Source organism: Tiliqua scincoides, chromosome 2, assembly GCF_035046505.1.
Source record: "Tiliqua scincoides isolate rTilSci1 chromosome 2, rTilSci1.hap2, whole genome shotgun sequence".
NCBI classification, from domain to species: domain Eukaryota; kingdom Metazoa; phylum Chordata; class Lepidosauria; order Squamata; family Scincidae; genus Tiliqua; species Tiliqua scincoides.
The window spans coordinates 109897733-109919493 of record NC_089822.1 but is presented as its reverse complement, the minus strand read 5'-3'; the positions used below and the strand labels follow the sequence as shown (position 1 = coordinate 109919493).

At 45.9% G+C, this 21761-nt stretch overlaps 1 protein-coding gene across 2 annotated transcripts in view; it reads right to left on the bottom strand.

Moving 5' to 3' along the window:
* The window catches only part of CNN1 (calponin 1), a 75052-nt gene that overhangs the window by 50026 nt on the left and 3265 nt on the right, over window positions 1–21761 (bottom strand). Inside the window, exons 2-5 of one of the 2 annotated variants that reach the window (XM_066616975.1) lie at window positions 13967–14137; window positions 13719–13808; window positions 12173–12231; window positions 4420–4493 (exon numbers count right to left, since the gene is read on the bottom strand). In XM_066616975.1, coding sequence (XP_066473072.1) covers window positions 4420–4493; window positions 12173–12231; window positions 13719–13808; window positions 13967–14121 — 378 coding nt within the window. In that variant the 5' untranslated portion in view covers window positions 14122–14137. Of the gene's footprint in view, window positions 1–4419; window positions 4494–9555; window positions 9644–12172; window positions 12232–13718; window positions 13809–13966; window positions 14138–21761 lie in introns of those variants that run through there. The other variant, XM_066616977.1, reaches the window with a different exon arrangement.

Genomic DNA, 21761 nt, shown 5'->3' with positions numbered 1-21761 from the left:
AAGAACTTAATAAATCTGCCATGTATAATTCTCATTCACATGTGCTCCGTTCTAAGACATTTAGCACCTGATGTCAGTTCAAATGGTCTGGAGCAACCTTTAGGGCACAATCCACCAATAAGTTCTCCTGTGCAAACCCTAGTGAAATTGATAGCTCCATTTCAATGAGGCTTGCACTCTGGGTATATTATGGACTAAAATAATTAAATCATTCTCTCTTTGGTCATTTGTTGCCCAAGTTAGAATTTGTTTTAGAATGAACAGTTAAAGGTCTTGGTCACTTGAAAAGAATCAGTATGTTGGGGAGAGATACATTGCCCCAAACAACAAGACAAGCTGATATCACAAAAGTCATAGTGGGAGCTGGTATTGACCTGGGGCTATAATTGAACTTGGACCATATGCATCCATAAATCCTTGCTCAGTTGATTATTCATCAGCAGCCTTATAATCTCTGTCTTTGCCTCAGTTTTGCCATCAGCAAAATGGGGATAGTGACCTGCAAAATGGGAATAGTGACTTCTCTCACTGGGTTCTCATGAGGACAACCAAGATAAAGGATGCAAAACACTTTGCACATTGCATGGCTGAAATTATCCAAATATAGTAAAACAAATTTAGACATCAGCCCAACTCTCTGTGCTGAATGGCACTTGTAGCAAACCTTGTCACATGATATTTGTACCCATGCAAAGTAAGGGCTGCAGAATAACAGGGGAAAAGCATATATCACAGCATGGAACTATAACCACATTTTGATGCTGTGCTATAATCCCTTAGAGAGGCAAGGGATTAAATGAAATCGCTATCTTTCTTCTCTCTGACTCATAATTCAGAGACCCCCGACACCTCCCAAGGGAATATCTACTGGCTTGGTGGAATGAGGTGGCAGGCAATGGAGGCCAGGGGAAGGATTAGAATTGGGGCAGTAGTTGAGGGGATAAAAGGAAGAAATGTAGTGCCAGTGCAGAGAACCTGGCAAGAAGCATGCTAAAAACTTTTCTGAAATGTGACTCCTTGGGTGAACCTTTATATGGAAGTGTCAAAAGGTGGAAAATCCAGTGTCACTCTGGGGGTTCCTCCTTATGAAAGCAGATCCACATGGTGAAAGAGACAACATGAAATTATTGCACGGAAACCAACCAGTGTTTGTTCCCAGAGCTGCATCATGTGGGAATGTCTTTGTAAGAATGAATGGCACAGTTTCTCACCTAGAGAAACTCATGTAACTCAGCCTAGAGCCTTAATCTCTGCTAAAAAAAATGGCACATATTCAGCAGCACACAGAGTGTGAAGGATACAGCTGGGGCCAGTTACTTCAAATACTGGACACCCACTGATCTCAGTTGAGTACACATAGGGGGTGGGATGGAGGCGGGGGATGGAGCAGTGATAGGGGCGGATCAGGACTGAGAAGCGGGCAGGGTTTGTTGCAGCACCACCCACTAAATCCAAACCCCCTTCCCTGTCTCAAAATATTTATTTTTGCCTTTGTAGTCCCAAGAATCCTGCCACAACACATTCACAGGTCCTGATGATTCTTCATTTGCAATGCATCACTGAACAGTTTCCTTCTTTGCGGATCCCAGGCACACCCACCCCTTTCATACTCCAACACATGCCTTAATACAACCCAAATGTCCTTTTGCAAAATGACAACTAAGGAAACATAGCTTCCATGTCCCACTCCCCTTCCTCCAAGGTGTTCCCTCCCATAAAACTAGTCCCCTCTGCCTATCTTCATGCCCTCCATTCCAACTGAAGCTTGGTCCTGTCTAGCACAGCTCCAGCCAAGTGTGTCACCAACCTAGCCACACTGAGTCCCATTCTCCTTGCTCTAAACCTCCAGACAACCATAGCTTAGCCCAGCAACTGCTGCTCTTGTATTTCCCAAGCACGTGCCAAGGATATTCCCATGCTAGGTACATATCCCCCTTTAAACGTCTGCAATCATATCCCTCAGAGTTCATGAACAGAACATGGGCAGCATCCACTTGCTGATTCCGTTCAGGATGGCAGATGGAACAGAAAACCAAGTATCCCAGCTGTTTGGATCTCAGGTTGTCTACTTGGATCAAAGGGGTGGCCAAGAGCTGTTCCTATGGCTACTGGCTTCTAAGGGAATTAGAAGGGCTTTCCCAGCCTCACCCTGCAGGACATCAGCCTCTGTGTCCATGGCAACATACCGCCACCCACTTGACTCTCCCCCTCATGCGTTCTTGTGTGCCTTGGACCGACAGAGGGCTCGGTAGAATCCACGGGTAATGCGATACATCCAGACCATGTTGAGCACTTCCAATGCGAGGCTGGGTCCAATCCAAGCCAGCTGCACACCCAGTCCAAGGCGCTCATATTCAGGGGTTCCATAGGAGGCAAACACGCGGGCATAATAGCTGGGGATGACAGCTATGCGCACCACAAAGAACACCACTGTCATGGCCAGGCCATTAGCCAAGACAAGCCAGGAAGAGCGGGACCAGCCTGCTGCATCCAGGAACCACCTGAGACAACGCAAAAGGAGTAGAGTCATGTATCTTACCCCAACAAGCGGGTGGGGTAAGATGAGGCATTACCAGGAGAGTCCTTCATCTACCACATGAGACCAAACATGACATGAGGGCCCAAGCATTCAGGAACAAATGGAAACATTAAAATCAGCCATATTCTACTCCCCACCCCATGGAGAGTGACATGACCCTTTTCCCACCAAGTTCTCCTGGTTAGGTTTGAATAAAGTTCTGATCACATGGAGGCAGAACGGGATACATAATGACACTTCTTCAATTGTAACTACCTGAAAGTAAAAAGTGCTTAAAATAGTGGTGCTTGAAGGGAGTCCTGAGGCTCCCATGGTGAGAGAGAAAGGTTATGGAAGACTGCATCCGGTATGTCCCTCCCTGCAACATGGATATTGGGACCGGGTAAGATGGTGGAATGCCTCATCAAAGATAGAATCTCAAAACACATAGACAAACAGGCCTTGCTGAGGGAGAATCAGCATGGCTTCTGTAAGGGTAAGTCTTGCCTCACAAACCTTATAGAATTCTTTGAAAAGGTCAACAGGCATGTGGATGCGAGAGAACCCGTGGACGTTATATATCTGAACTTTCAGAAGGCGTTCGACACGGTCCCTCACCAAAGGCTACTGAAAAAACCCCACAGTCAGGGAATTAGAGGGCAGGTCCTCTCCTGGATTGAGACCTGGTTGAAGACCAGGAAACAGAGTTTGGGTGTCAATGGGCAATTTTCACAATGGAGAAAGGTGAAAAGCGATGTGCCCCAAGGATCTGTCCTGGAACCGGTGCTCTTCAACCTCTTCATAAATGACCTGGAGACAGTGAGCAGTGAGGTGGCTAAGTCTGCAGACGACACCAAACTTTTCCAAGTGGTGAAGACCAGACGTGATTGTGAGGAGCTCCAGAAGGATTTCTCCAAAATGGGCAGCAAAATGGCAGATGCATTTCAATGTAAGTAAGTGTAAAGTCATGCACATTGGGGCAAAAAATCAAAACTTCACATATAGGCTAATGGGTTCTGAGCTGCCTGTAACAGATCAGGAGAGAGATCTTAGGGTGGTGGTGGACAGCTCAATTAAAGTGTCAACCCAATGTGCGGCGACAGTTAAGAAGGCCAATTCTATGCTTGGGATCATTAGAAAAGGTATTGAGAACAAAACGGCTAATATAATGTCGTTGTACAAATCGATGGTAAGGCCACACCTGGAGTACTGCGTCCAGTTCTGGTCGCCACATCTCAAAAAGGACATAGTGGAAATGGAAAAGGTGCAAAAGAGAGCGACTAAGATGATTACTGGGCTGGGGTACCTTCCTTATGAGGAAAGACTGCGGTGTTTGGGCCTCTTCAGCCTAGAAAAGAGACGCCTGAGGGGGGACATGATTGAGACTTACAAAATTATGCACAGGAAGGATAGAGTGAATAGAGAGATGCTCTTTGCACTCTCACATAACACCAGGACCAGGAGACATCCACTAAAATTGAGTGTTGGGAGGGTTAGGACAGACAAAAGAAAATATTTCTTTACTCAGCGTGTGATCAGTCTGTGGAACTCCTTGCCGCAGGATGTGGTGATGGCATCTGGCCTGAATGCCTTTAAAAGGGGATTGGACAAGTTTCTGGAGGAACAATCCATTACGGGTTACAAGCCATGATGTGTATGTGCAACCTCCTGATTTTAGAAATGGACTATGTCAGAAGGCCAGATGCAAGGGAGGGCACCAGGATGAGGTCTCTTGTTATCTGGTGTGCTCCCTGGGGCATTTGGTGGGCCGCTGTGAGATACAGGAAGCTGGACTAGATGGGCCTATGGCCTGATCCAGTGGGGCTGTTCTTATGCTCTTATGACAACTGGCTGACACAAGTTTCAGTACCCATAAATCCCTGTCCCATCAGGCAACTCACCGCAGGTTCACAAAGGGCGTGGAGAGCTCTGAGAGAAGGCGCACATTGGCAAAGTAAGGCAGCACTCCCCGACTCTATGAAGACAGAAACAGAAACCCTGAGTTGCTAGTTTAGTACTCCTAAGACAGCGCCACAAGTCTTGCTTGCTGTAGCAGTAGAAGATTCAAGTATCTCCAAGACACAAAGTAGAGAACCCCAACCTTTCCTTCTCCCCCAAGAAAGCAAAGCAGAAAGGTGTTAGATAGCAACACAGCAAAGCACTAACACAGCCAGACCCGCTGCCGCCGCTCAGTTTTGAAGTAGGCCTCTTCCATTCCAAAACTTTCAAAATCATGTTGCTGACCCCCCATGTTGCAGGGCCCTCTAGGTCTGTGCCAAACAAAGAAGCTTCGTTGTTGATTTCCTTTACTGATGCACCAAATTTTATCCATGGCAATATTCAAATAGGGGGAGGGGGAAGATGGTTTCACCAGATGCTTAAATTTCTATGTGCACAGTTGCTTCAAGTTCTTTCCTTGACCTTCAGCTCTGACACCATTAATTTTTAAAATATAGGCTGATCAGGGATCCAATCACCATGATGATATAACATCATGCAGTTGCCATGCATTTGCTGTCTGTGACAGATCAGGAGAGAGATCTTGGGGTGGTGGTGGACAGCTCGATTAAAGTGTCGACCCAATGTGCGGCGGGCAGTGAAGAAGGCCAAGTCTATGCTTGGGATCATTAGAAAAGGTATTGAGAACAAAACGGCTAATATTATAATGCCGTTGTACAAATCGATGGTAAGGCCACACCTGGAGTATTGTGTCCAGTTCTGGTCACTACATCTCAAAAAGGACATAGTGGAAATGGAAAAGGTGCAAAAGAGAGCGACTAAGATGATTACTGGGCTGGGGTACCTTCCTTATGAGGAAAGGCTACGGCGTTTAGGCCTCTTCAGCCTAGAAGAGAGATGCCTGAGGGGGGACATGATTGAGACATACAAAATTATGTATGGGAAGGACAGAGTGAATAGAGAGATGCTCTTTACACTCTCAAATAACACCAGAACCAGGAGACATCCACTAAAATTGAGAGTTGGGAGGGTTAGGACAGAGAAAATATTTCTTTACTCAGCGTGTGGTTGGTCTGTGGAACTCCTTGCCGCAGGATGTGGTGATGGCGTCTGGCCTGGACGCCTTTAAAAGAGGATTGGACAAGTTTCTGGAGGAAAAATCCATTATGGGTTACAAGCCATGATGTGTATGCGCTACCTCCTGATTTTAGAAATGGGCTGTCAGAATGCCAGACGCAAGGGAGGGCACCAGGAAGCAGGTCTCTTGTTATCTGGTGTGCTCCCTGGGGCATTTGCTGGGCCACTGTGAGATACAGAAAGCTGGACTAGATGGGCCTATGGCCTGATCCAGTGGGGTTGTTCTTATGTTCTTATGCATCTTCATGGATCCAAATCAGAGTGAGCTACATAGCTAAGCCAGAGCAAGGCTCTCACTGAATACCATTTCACAAAGCACATACCCACCCACTCCTCAATACTGACCAAAATGAGATGATACATTTCATTGGGGAAATCTTTTTCACACAAAATTCACCCCAAGGTTACAATTTAGTCTTAATTTTGTTGATGACTGAAGTCCATCTGGACACTCTGGAAGGAAGAAAACACATTCAAATCTGTCTGCATATATCTCTCCCATGCAAATTCACCCAGAGATACTGTTTTATCTTGACAAAGCAAACAAGTGTTGTCATAATTTTAAGGAAGGACAGTCCACCCTTTTAAGCATCCTTTGGATAGTGTAGAATAGGGAGGGGGCTGTTCACTGACCAAGGAGGTGCCCAGGTCTCCGCATCGCAGTCTGCATTACTTCCATCCTTGATGGCTCCTCTCAGACTATTCTTGCCCTTATATTGCAGTTCCAGTTGAGCGCTTTCTTCCTTCTCTTCTGGGATCATGAAATTTTATTTCTTTCTTTGAAGAAATTACATATTATTTCTGCTAATCTGAATCTTAAGTTTGTTGTTAAATTCCTTCACGTGATTACACTCTCCTGTTTTTGCAACTCAATGTGGACTTCCAGGTTTGAAGATGTGTCGGAAGTGAACTGGGTTAGTTTTTCCTTATGCCAGCCTGTTGCTTTTCTTCCTTCCTGTATAACACTTTTCAAAACACTATATGTACTAGCTGTACTAGCTGAAAAATGGGGCAAGATAGTCTTGGTCCTGCAATATAATACATATTCAATAGGCAGAGTGAGGTCTACTAGTGTAGAAAAAATGCAAACCAAGCTGCATAAAACTCTTCACTAGGCAAAATGAAGCTAGCTTTTTGTTCACTATATGGTGAACAAAACTTATGATGGATATAGCTTTTTAGGATGCAATCCTAACCCCTTATAGCAGTGCCAATGCGACGTGTGCTGCATCCTGCAGCCGAGTGGCACTCACGGAGATCTCCTCAAAGTAAGGGAATGTTTGTTCCCTTACATCAGAGCTGCATTGCCCTTATGTCAGCGCTGGAAGGCACCGACAAGGGGTTAGGATTGTGCCCTTAGTCACTCCTGAGAAACGGGTGACTTAGTGTTCCCAAAACTATTTTGGTTTTTTGTGTCACATAAAAAAACAGACTGACCAGTGGTTACAGACTATTGCAATGACCCAAGGCAGAGTCTTCCACGGGGTCAACTGCAAGAACAGATCTAGCTGCTGAGCTCATTGGTTGGGAGCAAATTACACATACATTCAACATATTATGTGTTTGAAATGCAAAAACATTTTGTGACTACTGACCCACAAGCTATGTCACAAGGTATTGCTAAACAAACACACTTGTGTGTGACACAAATGAACCAGGTCATTTTAAGCTGTTATCAGAGTTTCATTTCTAGTGTTTGAGAAGCAAGAGGTCTGATCAACTGAGCATAGATAAGCCCATGTTCTGTGTTCTGATCACATGTTCTGATGTTCTGATGATAATTCTGATCATCAGAGAAACTGCATATATATAATTTCTATATAAAAATAAAAATGCAGAGGACCTATATGGTACGTTTTGTGAGGAGAACCAGAAGGGGCTGGCTATATTTAGAGAAAAGAAAATTATGCAAGGGGCAGGCTGGCAATTTTCAAAATGTTAAGACAACATCAGAAGGAAAAGGTCAGCCTGTGCTATATTTGGGAGACAAGAACCAAAAGTTTTAAAACACAGGAAAAATGATACACACATAGCTGAAAGCCTTTTCCCTTTTGCCCAGCGAACAATCTTGTATAACTCAAAGACCTGCATATTCTACACCAACAGAAGCTAGTCTACCGAATGATACTCCTTTTTTAAAAACTACTTTTGACCTATTTTTGTAAGATAATGAGTTTCTGATTAAGATAGGATTACAGCCCAAGTCTTACTTCTGAGTAAAACAAACACCATTTTCAAACACCTCTGCCTATTTTATATTCCCGATCTTGGGCCTACCCATCAGCCGAGACCTCAGAGCAGCTTTGTGTGTGGGGACGGACAAAAGGTTCATCTAGCCCCCAATACCTTGTAAATGCCTAATAGGAGACTTTTCAGAAGACAGACACAATCCAGTGAGACCTTCTGACCTTCTTCTGTGTAAGTCCCACTAAAAAGAATGAAGTATTTTTGGGACATCCATAGCAGGAGGACTGACCCAGATATTATAAGGAAGCAGGCTGGGCTGTGTCTGTGCATAGAAGAGTAACCACAGGGGATGCAAAGGTTAATAGCTGCAGGAAAGAAAAAGACCAGAAAGCGTGAGGAAATCAGCACAGGGCAAAGGCGGGCTCCTCCAAAGTGGGTTGGGGAGATAGTAAAAGGGTCAAATGTCAAGAGAAGGGGAATAGGGATCTGCCCTTCAGGCCCATTTACTAGGAACAAGAGCTCTGCTTACTCAGTGAAGTCCCACTCAGTTCAATGGACCTTACATTCCATACATTTTATGACAGTATATGACTGCAGTCATGCAGCTCACTCTTATGGACAAGTACACAGGAGCAAATCCTGTCAAGTTCAGTGCAACTTGGTCCCGAGAAAATGTGCACAGAATAAAAGGACAACTTGCCCTGAAGGCTTGGAGTGATGTGGCAACATTTCCATATCAAAGCCCAAACATACCTAAATGTAGAGTATTATTATGCCCATTTTACAGATGAGGAACTGAGGCTGAGAAAAAGGTTATTTCCCCAGGGCTGCCTTATGAATGCATGGTTCAGCAGGGATTTGAAAACAGGTTTCCCAGACTCAACATCCTTAGTCAAACTAGACTCCAGAATGATAAATGGATTCAGCTTCAATAAGAATCAGTAACCTCTGCATTAGGAGGTAACACAGAGGTAAGTGTGGGGAGAGGGAGAAGAAACTAGAGGGGAAAACCAAAGAACTTAGCGATCTTCCCTAGATCACAGAAAAGACATGGTTAAACCCAGCTGCAGAACTTCTACCATCACGTTCCTATCAAGGCTGCCCTCCTTTTAATATGACACGCCAAGGCTGTGCATCTTTCTTCCATTTCCTTATCCCATTCCCTTCCCACTTCCTAGTGTTTCTTCTTTTTTCAAGACTGTGACGTTTCAGGCAAAGGTTGCCTTTCATGTTTTATTTTTGTACACCATATAAACCCTTTTAGGTTCTTGCAAGATGCTTTTTTTTAAGCTCCTAGAGTACAAAAGTTAAAAGTGAACGAGGAATTCACATGCAATTGATAAATTACATTTCTCAGCCTCCAGACGTGTGTGTGTGTGTGTGTGTGTGTGTGTGTGTGTGTGTGTGTGTGTGTGTGTGTGTGAGAGAGAGAGAGAGAGAGAGAGAGAGAGAGAGAGAGAGAGAGAGAGAGAGAAGTGGGGAGATTTAAAAGCCTCAGTCTTGATCACTGAGTTGGTGTTCTTTATTCCCCAGGCCCAAATTTCAGACCTTGTTTTCTTTTTATTTTGGAAAGCTGCAGTTTGTGTGTTTGGGGGAGGGGGACCAACTGATCTTGAACTGGCAGCTGCAGAGGTAATAGCAGAGTGAAGCAGAGAATTTGGTGAAGCGTGGAATTATAGTTTTTGTTTTCTTTTTTTAAAGAATGGAGAGGAAAAAAAGAGTCTTTCTGCAGCAGCAACAGCTAAAGGACTAACCAATACGTATCCATAAGCGTATAGTGCCGCCAAGTGGTGGCAAACGAAAAGGGAATCTCCCATTGTCCTCCAGTAGCGCACTAGCAGCAGCAGATCTAGAATTCAGAACACAACACACATACACAATGAGGCTTTACGAGGAGCTGTGCAAGCAGGAAACAGGGTTCAAGCAAAGCCCCAAGGCGGAACACAAACAAATGCAGTTTGTTTTTTCCCTGTGCTCCTGCTCCTCTTTAACAGCTGCCTTACATGTCAAAATAGAACAGTTGAATATTTCCCTATTACTGAGATAGTCTGTGATAAGAAAAGCCTTCTCCTGCTAAGCTATGTCAATCTAAAGGATCTGGAGTAAGGTGGGCGGACGGGACAGGGCATTGGCTGTCAAGACACTAACACACACTCAGCAGTGTCCAACAGTATAGTACTGTATAGCCATGTTTACAGACACATGTACACTACATACACAAGTTTTCTGCATACACACATCCCATTCCACATACAAAATAGTCCACACACACACACACACCCCTTTCTGCTGAGGAGACCTGGAAATTCTGTCACAGACAATGAAATCTGGTGGGCAACCCAGCATTGCCCCAGACCAGAATGAGGTTATGTGTCACCACAGTGAGTGAAATGCCTTCATTCAGCACAGTTCCCAGACCCTTTCCTCCATATACTCTGATGCTCACTGCCATATTTCACCTTTACTCAGCCATGGAAAGTATCAGAAGTCAGCCAGGTTGGGCACTGGCTGAGATCCCCCAAGCCCATTAAGGATTCACTTGGTCAGCTCCTGGACCTCTCCAGCATACTCCCCTTTATGTGGAACAGTGGTGAAGTGGCAGGCTGTATTAAGAATGTTGCTGCCTTCTTCTGCCCTCTGCATCTGTAGAAGGGATTCTGCAAGGAAGGCGGCTGGCAGCCTGGGGGCTGCAGAGGGTGAGAGGAGATGAGGGCAGAGCAACTTGCTCAATGAATGAGTTGCTCTATTGACTCTGGGGGAAGATGGATGGTCCCTCCCCTTAGTCTTGCTAAGGAAAAAGAGACCCCTTTTGCACTCCCTTTCTGTTCTCAGCAGCTGAGAATGGTGAGGGGTGGAAGCAGATGAGCACTGAGGGCAAAGAGTGCTCATCCACTCCCTCTTTCCATGTTTTCAGTCAATAAAAATGAAAGGAGGGACCCTGTTCAGAAGTTACGGTACTCATTAGATCTGTCCCATGTTTGTCTGAAGAGATGTCCCCACCACATGTGCACATGCACATGCCCTCTTAATTCCCCCCATGCTCTCACCCATGCAACCTTAAACCATGTATACCCACAACAACCAGGAAGAAACAAGAGAGGTGCTTTAACAGACCCTTTAGCTTTGGCAGATGAGAGTTGAAAGAAGAGACTGGATTGCTCCTGTTCTTTCCCTAACTCAAAGGCCAAAGGTGTGCTCTCAGAATGATCTTACCTCTTGCCAAATAGTGCAGCTTCCTCTTCATTCCTGGGAGTGCAAAAAGGAGTACCAGGAGTAGGGTGCGAAGGCAAGTGAGTGTGTGAGTAAGTATGTGAGTCAGAGTATCTGAATGATGTGGTTGCGACAGTGGAAAGTATGCGTTGGAAAGAGGGACTGATTCAGATTATCTGACTGAATTTTCATGGGTTTCCACTTGTTATTTATGTTGCCCACCTAATTTGTGACATTTTTTTGGTTTAACCTACTAATGAAATGTGGGTTATTTGTTGTACACATTTATAAGATGGGAAACTAAGCTGGAAGGGACTTGCCCAAGGCTGGAAGAGAGGCTACATGCTCCTGGCATGAAATGCAAATGGGCAACATGTGCTCTCTTGTCCATGCAGTTTGCTTCCCAATACAGGTATGCTGCCACTTAGCAACATTCCGGGGAACAATCAACCACATATACAATAGTGGTCCTGTCAAACTCACCGGGCTTGCTTCCTTCCTAGTTCAACAGGCTAACTGGTGCTTTGTGCACTTTTTGTGCATGCTTTCTCCAGCTAGTCATCTTCCTCCTAGTTTCCCAGCCCTACAAGGCATTCTAGGGTGTAACAAGGCTGCTGCAAAGCATTCTGGGGAGCAACCTGGCTGCTGTTAGCAGTTGTTTGGGTAACAATGGATATGCCTAACTAAGGGGTCTGCAGAGTGTATCTCCATCATTAAGTGGCACATACCTGTATCTATACTCACAGCAGAATAAAGCAGACACCTTGCTCTCCTTCACAAGTGACAGCATGCCTGGTTTTTGTATGTAGGCAGCAGGCTTTACAAGGCTCCCTTCTGAGAAGCATGACTGTCCATGATAGGGGAAGTAGAGGCAGCTGCTAACTCCTGATCTAGTATATCGTGTGTTTGATTCATTTGGACACAATCCACTGGGACGGTGGATTTTTTTTAGCCTTTTCTATTCAGATGAGCTTGTGCAGGAGATGTTCCCAGTGATATTTACAAGTAGTGAGGATATTGAATCACAGAGATGACTGAACACCTGTAGTAACGGCAGGGGGAAGAACCCTCCTTGGCCAACTGTTTTACTGGCAGCAGTCCCAAGAGGTTGCTTTGGGCTCTCTAGGCTGCACTGGGAACTGAGGAGGTTGCGCTACTTACCATACAGCAGGTAGCCAGAGGTGATAGCTACATTCAGTTTGACCAGACGAGGATCTCCCCTACGAGGATGAAAATAAAATGGCAGAAAAATGATCAGTGGTGGGGGCCTGAGAGACAAATCCATCCTTCTTCATGAGTTGCTCATTCTCTGCCCCATGCAGGAGGCACCATTTGGCAATGCAGAGACAGAGTCTCTCTGATCCACTCTTGTGGCCCCAAAAGACTGCACAAGAGCTGAACCTGGGACCTTCTGCGGGAAAAGAAGATATTTTGCCTTGGAACTTCAGTCCCTCTTCCACAGGCAGATTAATCTACTAATCTAACTACCAGTGCAATCCTATGGTTTAAAACAATCACTCTGAGCAGCAGAGGGTATGTCACAAGTCCTCAAAACCTGGTGAAATGCTGTGGACAGCTATACCACAACCTTCCAATGCTGGTGGAACTTCATTTCACCATCAGCACAATTCCATGTTGACATACCCCAAGCGCTGGCAAAACCCTTGCCAGCATAAGATCCAAAACAAGGCAGAGATATGGACAGGGTGTGTGAAGGCCAGGAAGGAGGTATCCACAGTTGATGGAATTTGTGGATTTCAAGACCATGGATGCCAGGGCCTTGTAGCAGGACCTTGAAGCAGCTGACAAACTGAGCCGAGCTATTCCATCTGCTCTGAGCATGGGAGGATGGAGGCCAGGATGGAGGCCAGATCAGAATGAAACATCTGAATTGTTGTGGCTCTTGAAAGATAGAGCCTTCTTTCAATTGTAAAAATCCCTACGGGGATTTAAATTAGCCTGCCTATGTAAACCGCCTTGAATAAAGTCTTGAATAAAGACCAAGAAAGGCGGTATATAAATACCTGTATTATTATTATTATTATCTTTTAACAGAACGTGAACCACCTTGAGGGCTTCTTAGGATGGGGAAAGGTGGCATATTAATCCCCAGATAGGTAAACAGATGAACAGCCAGGATGGTGTCATGGTTCAGGAACTGAGACGTAGCCCTGGAAGATCCCCAGGTGACCTTGAGTCAGTCACTATCTCTCAGCCTCACCTACCTCACAGGGCTGTTGTGAGGACAAAAGGAGGGGAGGAACTATGTATACAGCCCTGAGCTCCTTGGAGGAAGGGCCATATGAAAATTTGAAAAATAAAATATGGGGATTCTAAACTTGAGTGTTGGAAGTCTTGGCTCTCTGCTTTTTCCTCCTTGTTCCCTGTGCAGGCAGGGTGTGTGTGCGTGCCCGTCCCGAGTAGCAGCATAAGCACCTCTTTAGGTCCAGTGCCAACCCTGGCCCTGATGTTTCTGCCAGGAGCTCCCTGCCTCTCTCAGTCCTAAGCCCCAAGGAAAACAAGGGGCCATTCTTTCCCAGAACAAAACCATGGCTTCCCAGCATTGTGACCCTGCAAGCTCTCCAGCATCTGCTCTCCCACTTGCACAGGAACCAGTGGGAAAGACTCAACCATGACTATAGCCTGGCTTGACAAAGGCACCTCCAAGAGGTGTGTGACTGAACAACCAGGCCATTTTCCTTCTTACCAGATAGGGTTGGCATTCACAGCATCATCAAACCAGAGAATGTAGAGGCAGAAGAGGCCAACTATCACTGCATGGAGGGTAGACACACACCTAGAAAGGAGCACATGGAGAATGACAACACTCGTGTGTACAGGATGCACATTCTTTCTCACACAAATACATGGGGCTGTCTTCCACCCCCCCCCCAGGAGGTTCTTATATTAAACTGGGCAAGAAAGAGAGACCCCCCACCACCACACAAACTGTACCTTGAATTCCATTCACTCTTCTTGACAGAGGATAGGGTGGAATAGCTGGGGCTCAGTGAGATGGACAGCTGGGGGCTGACAGCAGAGAAGAAGAACTGGAAGGCCACAAAGCTGCCAGCCACAATACAGTAGCCCAGACGGGTGTAGTCCTCCATTGGGTTTTGGCAGCACCTGCACATGGAAGAGCGTGAAAGAAAGAAGAATTTAGAGATTAGATGGATTAGAGAGGGTGCTACTGCGCTCAGGGTTACTGGAGGGCAGCAGGGAAAGAAGACTCTTTGGGCCTTCAATGGACTTTTTTTCTTTAACAGCATAGGATGAAAGGCTGCAAGGAAGAGTAAAGCCACAAGGCAGAGATGAACACACACACCCCAGTATGGTTTCACCACATTTCATGGGCCCTCCTTGTTCTCAGTAAAGAAAACTACCCTTCCCACATGCATCCACTCATGTTGCATGATCAAGCACACACTGAACTTGTCATTCGGAGCAGCAAGCCACAGGAATACAAGTACTGCCTTGTGGAAAGCAGTACAAGGTTCAGGACACACAGCTGCATCTCTCTGGTTTAGTCTGCCACAGGCAATACTGCACCTCAGCCTCCCAGGAATGCCATTTCTGTCCCACTCATTGATTTGCTTTGATTTTTATCCAACCCCTTCTTGAAAGACTTACAACTGTTAAAATAAACAAGCAACAATAAATGCTAAATGCGTCAATTGTCTGTCAACCCCTTTGGTCTGAATGGGGGCATGTGTGTGCCACAACTATTGGCCAAGAGAGCTAAATAGAACCTCCAGGTTCAGGAGCAGTATGTCACTTAATTCCAGGGACAGAAAGGAAACAGTGGGGTTGGGGTGGGAAGGCTATTTTCTTCACGTCCTGCTTGTGGGCTCCCAAAGGCATTTCGTTGGCCACAATGGTAAACAATGAGAAACATCTACATTAGATGGACTTTAAAGATAAAATTCTATACAGACAAAAACCCCAATCCTATCCAACTTTCCAGCACCAGTGCAGCTGCAATGCAGCCCTGAGGTAAGGGAACAAATGTTCCCATACCTTGAGGAGGTCTCTATGACTGCCTCGCCACCACAGGATGCAGTGCATGCCCCACTGGCACAGTTGCACTGGCAATGGAAAATTGGATAGGATTCAGCCCTTAGGCCCCACTGAACAGAATAGGACCAGCTTCCAAGCAGACACACAGGATTGTGCTCTTAGTGTGATCTGGCAGAGAAATTCTCATGTTCTGAATGCTCCTGCATGTAGGAAAGGGGTTGTGGAATTGGCTGCTCCAGCCATCATGCTAATCTTCCTGACCTCCCCAGACTTCCAGAAGCAACTCAGCAGGTCAAGGGAATTGCTGAAGTGACCACTACGTTCAGTATGTGGGAGAAGAAATGGAGTTAAGCTGAGGTGTCTAGGGTCAACTTTTGGATCCACTAATATTGGTCCTTTTGGGTGTAGCCAAAGGTGATATAAGGGTCACATCTGGCAGGCTAAAGGTGCAGCCTGGAGAAATGCTTGCAAGAATAGAATCTGGAAGATAAGAAGCAGAGTCTGGTGGGTTGGAACCGAAGGAAAACAAAACCAGGCAGATTATGAGTGGAGTCTGGCATTTACTGATCTTCTGAATGTAATACTGGTAACCTGCAGAACATGTTTTTATTAATTGGACCAATAAACTGCTGTCTTGGGGGCTACCCCAGTTGGGGAAGCTCCAGGGGATTTCATTGCTTCCCACCATCTGGTGCCAGTACTCCTTTCATAGAAGTCAGTGACTGCAGCTTTAGGGGAAGATGACAGGTTTTGCCACCGTTTCAGGAGTCCTCTCAATTTTTGCTCTACAAACATTTTTGAGATAATAAACTGGAAGCCACTGACTTCTAAGAAAGGAGAATGAGGAACCAATGGAACGTGGAGGGGAGGAAACTGCTGAGCTGAGTCCTGAACATTGGAGAGTGGAAGGAATAGAGAATGGCACATAATCAGGTAAGGGAGGCAGCATTGGGCACGCAACCTCAGGCATGTGGAGGTACTGGGCCAGCTGCGGTACCCAGTCACAGATCAGACACTTCCTCTAAGGCAGGGGTGTCCAAACTTTATGGCAAGAGGGCCACATCATCTCTCTGACACTGTGTTGGGGGCTGGGGGAAAAATGATTAATTTACATTCATTTATGTAAATTTGAATAAATTTACATAAATGAATATATTAGAGGTGGAACTTATATGAATGAATGAAGGTCTTGCAATAACTCGAGGCCTATAAAAGGCCTTGCACAAAGCAAGGTCAGCCTTTCCTTCTCTGCCACTGCTGCATCACAGACGTAAATAGCAAGCAGTGGAGGGAGCCCTCGTCCCAAAGCTCACACAAGAGGTTGAACAATTGGCTGTCATGCTTAGAGCAGTTGTGTCGGGTCAGCGTGGGCTCCAGCAAGTCTCCGGAGGGCCAGAGGCTTATTGGAGACTGGGGGCCCCTGCGGGCCAGACTGGGAGTCCTTGAGGGCCGCAAGTGGCCCCAGGGCCGGGGTTTGGGTACCCCTGCTCTAAGGGTTACACGAGAAAGAATGAAAGCACAACACTACTGTTTCACTTGTATGTCAAGTTTAGTCCTGGCTTCCCACACTGATTAGCACATAGGAGGGCAGGAACAGTCTCCTTTCTCAGATGAATGCTGCCTGCACATTTTAGCAGCTCATAGCTTGGCTTCCAAAGCAGCCAAGAGCTTGTTCATTTTTTAACTTAAAAAAAAAAAGTTGGGAATCTGAATCAGTTACTGGCCAACATAGGCAAAGGGTGAGGTGGTTAAAAATCTGGGTTAAATCCAGCAGTCCAGGTAGTATGATAACCCCTATAGCTGAACCTCCTCCCTCCCATCAAATATGCTCACACCTTTATATAAACATTCAAAGAAGCTCAAATGTTTGCACTTTATCTTTGCAAAAAGCTCTCAAGGGTCATCTTGCACCAATATCTGCCTGCTGACAAGAAATTTGCTTGTGGAGCCTTCTGTCCGTATCTGCTGGTCTAGATTAAAAGTTTGTTCAAAGCAATCACCGTTCAAGGCCCAGATACCAGCAGGGACAGCTGAAGTCCGTTGGCAGGAGAGGACAGCTGATCTGAAACAGGATGAGCTGTTGGTGGCCTGACAGGTTTGCCCAGCCTTTCCTTGGAAATGTCCAGTTTTCCTAGGACGTTTATGTCATCACTGAAGTTTTTCCTCATCTTTAACCACGGTTGACCTCCTGGCACTTTGCAGCAGCAGCTGCTGTTCCCAGAGTAAATAACCATTTCCCTTCCTCTTTCAGAAATCCTTTTAAATATTTCTAAACTATCAATCTAATCCTACCCTGCAAAAATCCTCTTTTCTCTCGGCTCAATATGCTGAGTGCCTTTAGCCTTTCCTTTCCTCCAAGGCTTAGGCTTTGTCCCTTAACCCAGGACCAGCTCTGGGATGATCCAAACAGTGTGACTTGCATCAAGCAGTGAGCTGAAGCAAACGGACACAGGATGCCTTTAACCCCACATCTGCTACCACTGCCTCCCTTCAACCCATTCTGGTCAGATCCACTCTGATCAGCTTCCTGCTCGCTTTTAGGGAAGCAGATTGAGAAGCAATGATTCAGTCCCCAGGTGCCAGTGGAGGACCTGGCGCAGGGCAGGGAGGGCAAATGCCCCGGGCGCTGTGCTTGCCGCGCACTTGCCACACTGCCGCTTCTCCCTGCTGCGGTGCCCTGCCTGCCCGTCCAAAACGTTCCAGGGGCAGGTAAGGCTCCATGCAGTGCTTAGCAGCAGGTGAGAAGCCTTAGTCAGGAAGTATTGTTTAAAACAGCAGGAGAAGCCTCAAAAGGCCTCACCTGCTGCTGAGCATTACATGAGACTCCGTTACACCTTGGTGAGTATCCTGGGGGGCTGGCATGTTGGGGGGGCAGCATGTCATGCACCTCCCCCAGGTTGCAATGAGGACAGGTCCGCTACTGCCTAGCTCCTTACCTCAAGCCTTCCTCATGCAGCCCCTTTAAATAAAACAGGAAGCATGGAACACACTGGGGTGATCCCAACACACACCTTACCTCCTGCTTTTATTTTAAAGGGCAGTGCAAAGAAGAACTGAGGTAGTGGGATAGGGAAGTTGGTTGTTACAGCTATTTTTGCGTCCCCCCCAACCTGCACGGACAGCTGCTTTACTGTGCATTTTTTCATTGGCAATGCTGCTGCTACCACCATTCACTTCCTCTGCATGGAGGTAAGGGGACAGGGGTAGAGGCAGCAGTGATACATTTTCTGCCCTTCAGGCTGACCCTGAACCCAGTTATTCTCAAACTGTTCTCTCGCATGGTGGCTGCTGCTGTGTGCCTTCCACCATGCTATTGTCCTGACCATCCTGGTTCCACCTTCTACCAGTCTGGTTCTCCTGACTGCAAGCCCTTCCCCATTCCTTACTGAAGTCAGTAGAACGGTAACTGTGAGCTCGCCAGCATCCTGGAGACAGCCCTGACCTTAGTAGCAGAACTCAGATGGTTTCTCAACAGTACTGAGCACAAAGACATCCCAAGTCACTAAAGTGGCTTTTTTAGCTTGAATTTTCTTCTATTTGCTGCCCCCCCCCCAAAGCTGGCCAGCACTTATGCAGATATCACTCCTCCTCTTAACCTTTCCTTTTGCTCAAAACACATCTGTCTCTGCTTGCTTCTTGTTCACCTTTACCCAATCATGTGCCTTTTTAACAGGGCAGCAGTTTCCAAGGACAGCAGACCACACCCAGAGCTGCCAGGCAAAAGGTTCATGATTCCAGACCAGATCTAAGAAGCTGTCTCAGAGAACTTCCCAGCTCACAACTCCACCTCTTAACCAGCACAGTACATTAGCCCTAAACAATGCTGCATGAAGCATGTTATCAGACCAGATTAATCTCAGGCTGCCTTCACTTGTATGAACCTATCTGGACTTTAAGATTGGTGCACCAGGCTCTATTCCCTGATCTGCTATGGAAACTTGGATTCAGCAGACGATGTAGCAGTAGCTACTTCAAGAATCGGTTTGATAGTTGAAGGATCCCAGAAACCAGCACTAGAAAAGATTCATGTCCAAGGTTTTGAAAGCTGCTCTTGCCAGACAATACTTGGCTAGAGAGATCATTGGACTAACTCAGCAGAAAGTAGTTCATGTATTGTATGACTCACAATCTAACCTCACACCCAGTGACCTTTAGAAAGTCTTCCACCTGTACACAGGAGTGGCCCAAGCAGACATGCTACCTGATTTGCTACTTCCCCGTTTTTTTTAAACCACGTGCCCCACCACTATTATTGCCACCTCCTTGCCCTCCCAGCTGCTTCCCTCTCAGCAAGAGCGAATAGGATCAGAAAGCAGACAGAAATGGTTTAGCGGGGGTGGACAGGCATGGAATCAATCTGTTGCTATACCCCAAGTCATCCGTCAGAGCAAGCAAATCAGTCACAGTCTCATTATCAGGCCCACACTGCCTGCAATCATGAGGAGGACTAAGCCCATGAGCACAAGTGCAGCAGTTCAAATTGCTATCCCAGAAAAGCTACCCCTGTGCTCACACATCAGGATTGGCCTGAAGTAACTGTTTTGAGTGGCAAGTTGGGGGGAGGAGCAGCAAATCCACAACAGATGCCCTGTATCCTGCTAGCCCACAGTTCACCAAGTTGCCTAAGTCCAATTCTTTTCCCACTCCCTGAGAGTGAGTGGGAACAGGATTGGGACAGCAGGTGCCTGCCTCTTCCTCTAGTGCTGGTATTGACCTTTAAAGCCCTATACTGCTCTGGACCAGGGTATCTTAGAGATCGCCTGCTCCCGTACAATCCGGCTCGTCCTCTTAGGTCATCAGAGAAGGCCTTTTTACAAGTGCCGCCGCCTAGGGAGGTACGTGGGGCGGCTGCAAGAAATAGGGTCTTCTCAGTAGTGGCACCAATGCTATGGAACTCCCTTCCCCCTGACTTAAGAATGGCTCCCTCTCTTGAGACCTTTCGGCGAGGCCTGAAGACCCTTCTGTTTAAACAGGCCTTCTGAGTTCTCGGCCTTTTAACATCTTTTAATATTTTTTACAGGCCTGATTCTTTTATGACTTGCTGCTGCTCTATGCTCTTTTTTACCTATTTTTTTACTCTGACTGCTGTTTTTTATGATGTTTTTATTTGTTTTTAAATTATGTTTTTATATGTTGTAAGCCGCCTTGAGTCCCTTTGGGGAGAAAGGCGGGATAAAAATAAAGTTATTATTATTATTATTATTATTATTATTAGTGCTGTGCTGCTGGAGGGAGAGGGGGGGAAAGCTGCTACTACCATCTCACCCACCTCCTCACCCACCAAGCTGCTTAGGAAAGCAGTTGGGTGGGCAAGGACAGGTGGAACATTGTGATCCAGAGCACGCCCCCCCCCATCCTGAGCTCTACCTCTGCACTGTTCTGGTTGAAGTAAACAGGATGAGCAGAGAATGCTGGGAGCTCAAGTTGTCTCAACTGTACAAAATGTGCTATGCTAGCAAAACAGTCTCTACACAGTTGGGGTAATTCAAATGATGAGCAACTTCAAAAATTATAGTTATAACTGATACAAGACAGCTGATGCAAGAAAATAAACAGAGATATGCTCTTGTGCAATGGGAAAAGTTAATAACAGCAGTTAACCATAAAAACTCCCAACAGTTTTTGGTCCATTGTGACAGGGTTCCTCTGGAAACCCAATCCTGCTCCAATGGTCATTTCCCCTCAAACCTGGTGTTTTTATTACACTTCTTTATTTCAGCAGGTGGGGGTTGGTAATGTCACTTTTCCTGACTCAACCTTACAAAAAATGCCACCGGTCACTCCAGAGGAAGAGAAGGATCTTATTCTCCATTCAAGGTCCAGAAAGTCACCAGGCCTAGATCTGATACTTCCTGAAGCTCTGAAAATTGAACCTTAATGGTGGGCCTCCATGTTGTCATCCTTCTTCACAATGATAGATCGAACCGGCATGATGCCAGAAGCATGGACCAATGCGATGGTGGTCCCCATTTATAAAAGAGGAGACCACCAAGATCCATCCAATTATCAGGCTATCGGTTTGCTCTCAGTTCTGGAGAAGATTTATACAAGACATCTGCTGGTAAAATTATCAGCTTGTATGTCTGCCCAAGGGTTACCGGGACCTGAACAGGTTGGCTTTCGCAAGGGATTCTCAACTCTAGATCACTGTGTAGTCTTAGCCCACCTTATTGAAAAGCATACCAAGAGCAATAAGCAAAAACTGTATACAGCATTTTTAGATCTAAAAGGAGCATTTGACTCCGTAGACCGTGCCTTGCTATGGGAGAAATTAGCTAGTCTTAAGCTAGATCCCAGGCTCCTAGCCCTTATTAAAAAACTCCACATGGGGACGACTTGTCAGTACATCATCCAGGAAGTTGACATCCAGAATCTCGGTTGAAAAGGGTGTGAAGCAGGGGTGCATTATGGCACCTTTCCTTTTTACTCTTTTTTAAGTGATATGGTCTTCTTCCTTCTTCATGCTGATGGGCACTGTCCCAAGTTAGGTTCAACCTATATTCCCATTTTATTATATACAAATGATCCTGTGTTGATTTCTCAGACATGAATTGGCCTCAAAAGACTATTAAAAAGAAGTTCTGCCTATCTTTCCAAAAATAAATTGGAGTTAAATACTCAGAAAACTAAGATATTAGTGTTCTCTAAATCCTGGAACCCGCTTACCTGGAATATAAATGGTGATAAAAACGAATAGGTCAAGAGCTTTAAATATCTAGGGGTACACTTCCAA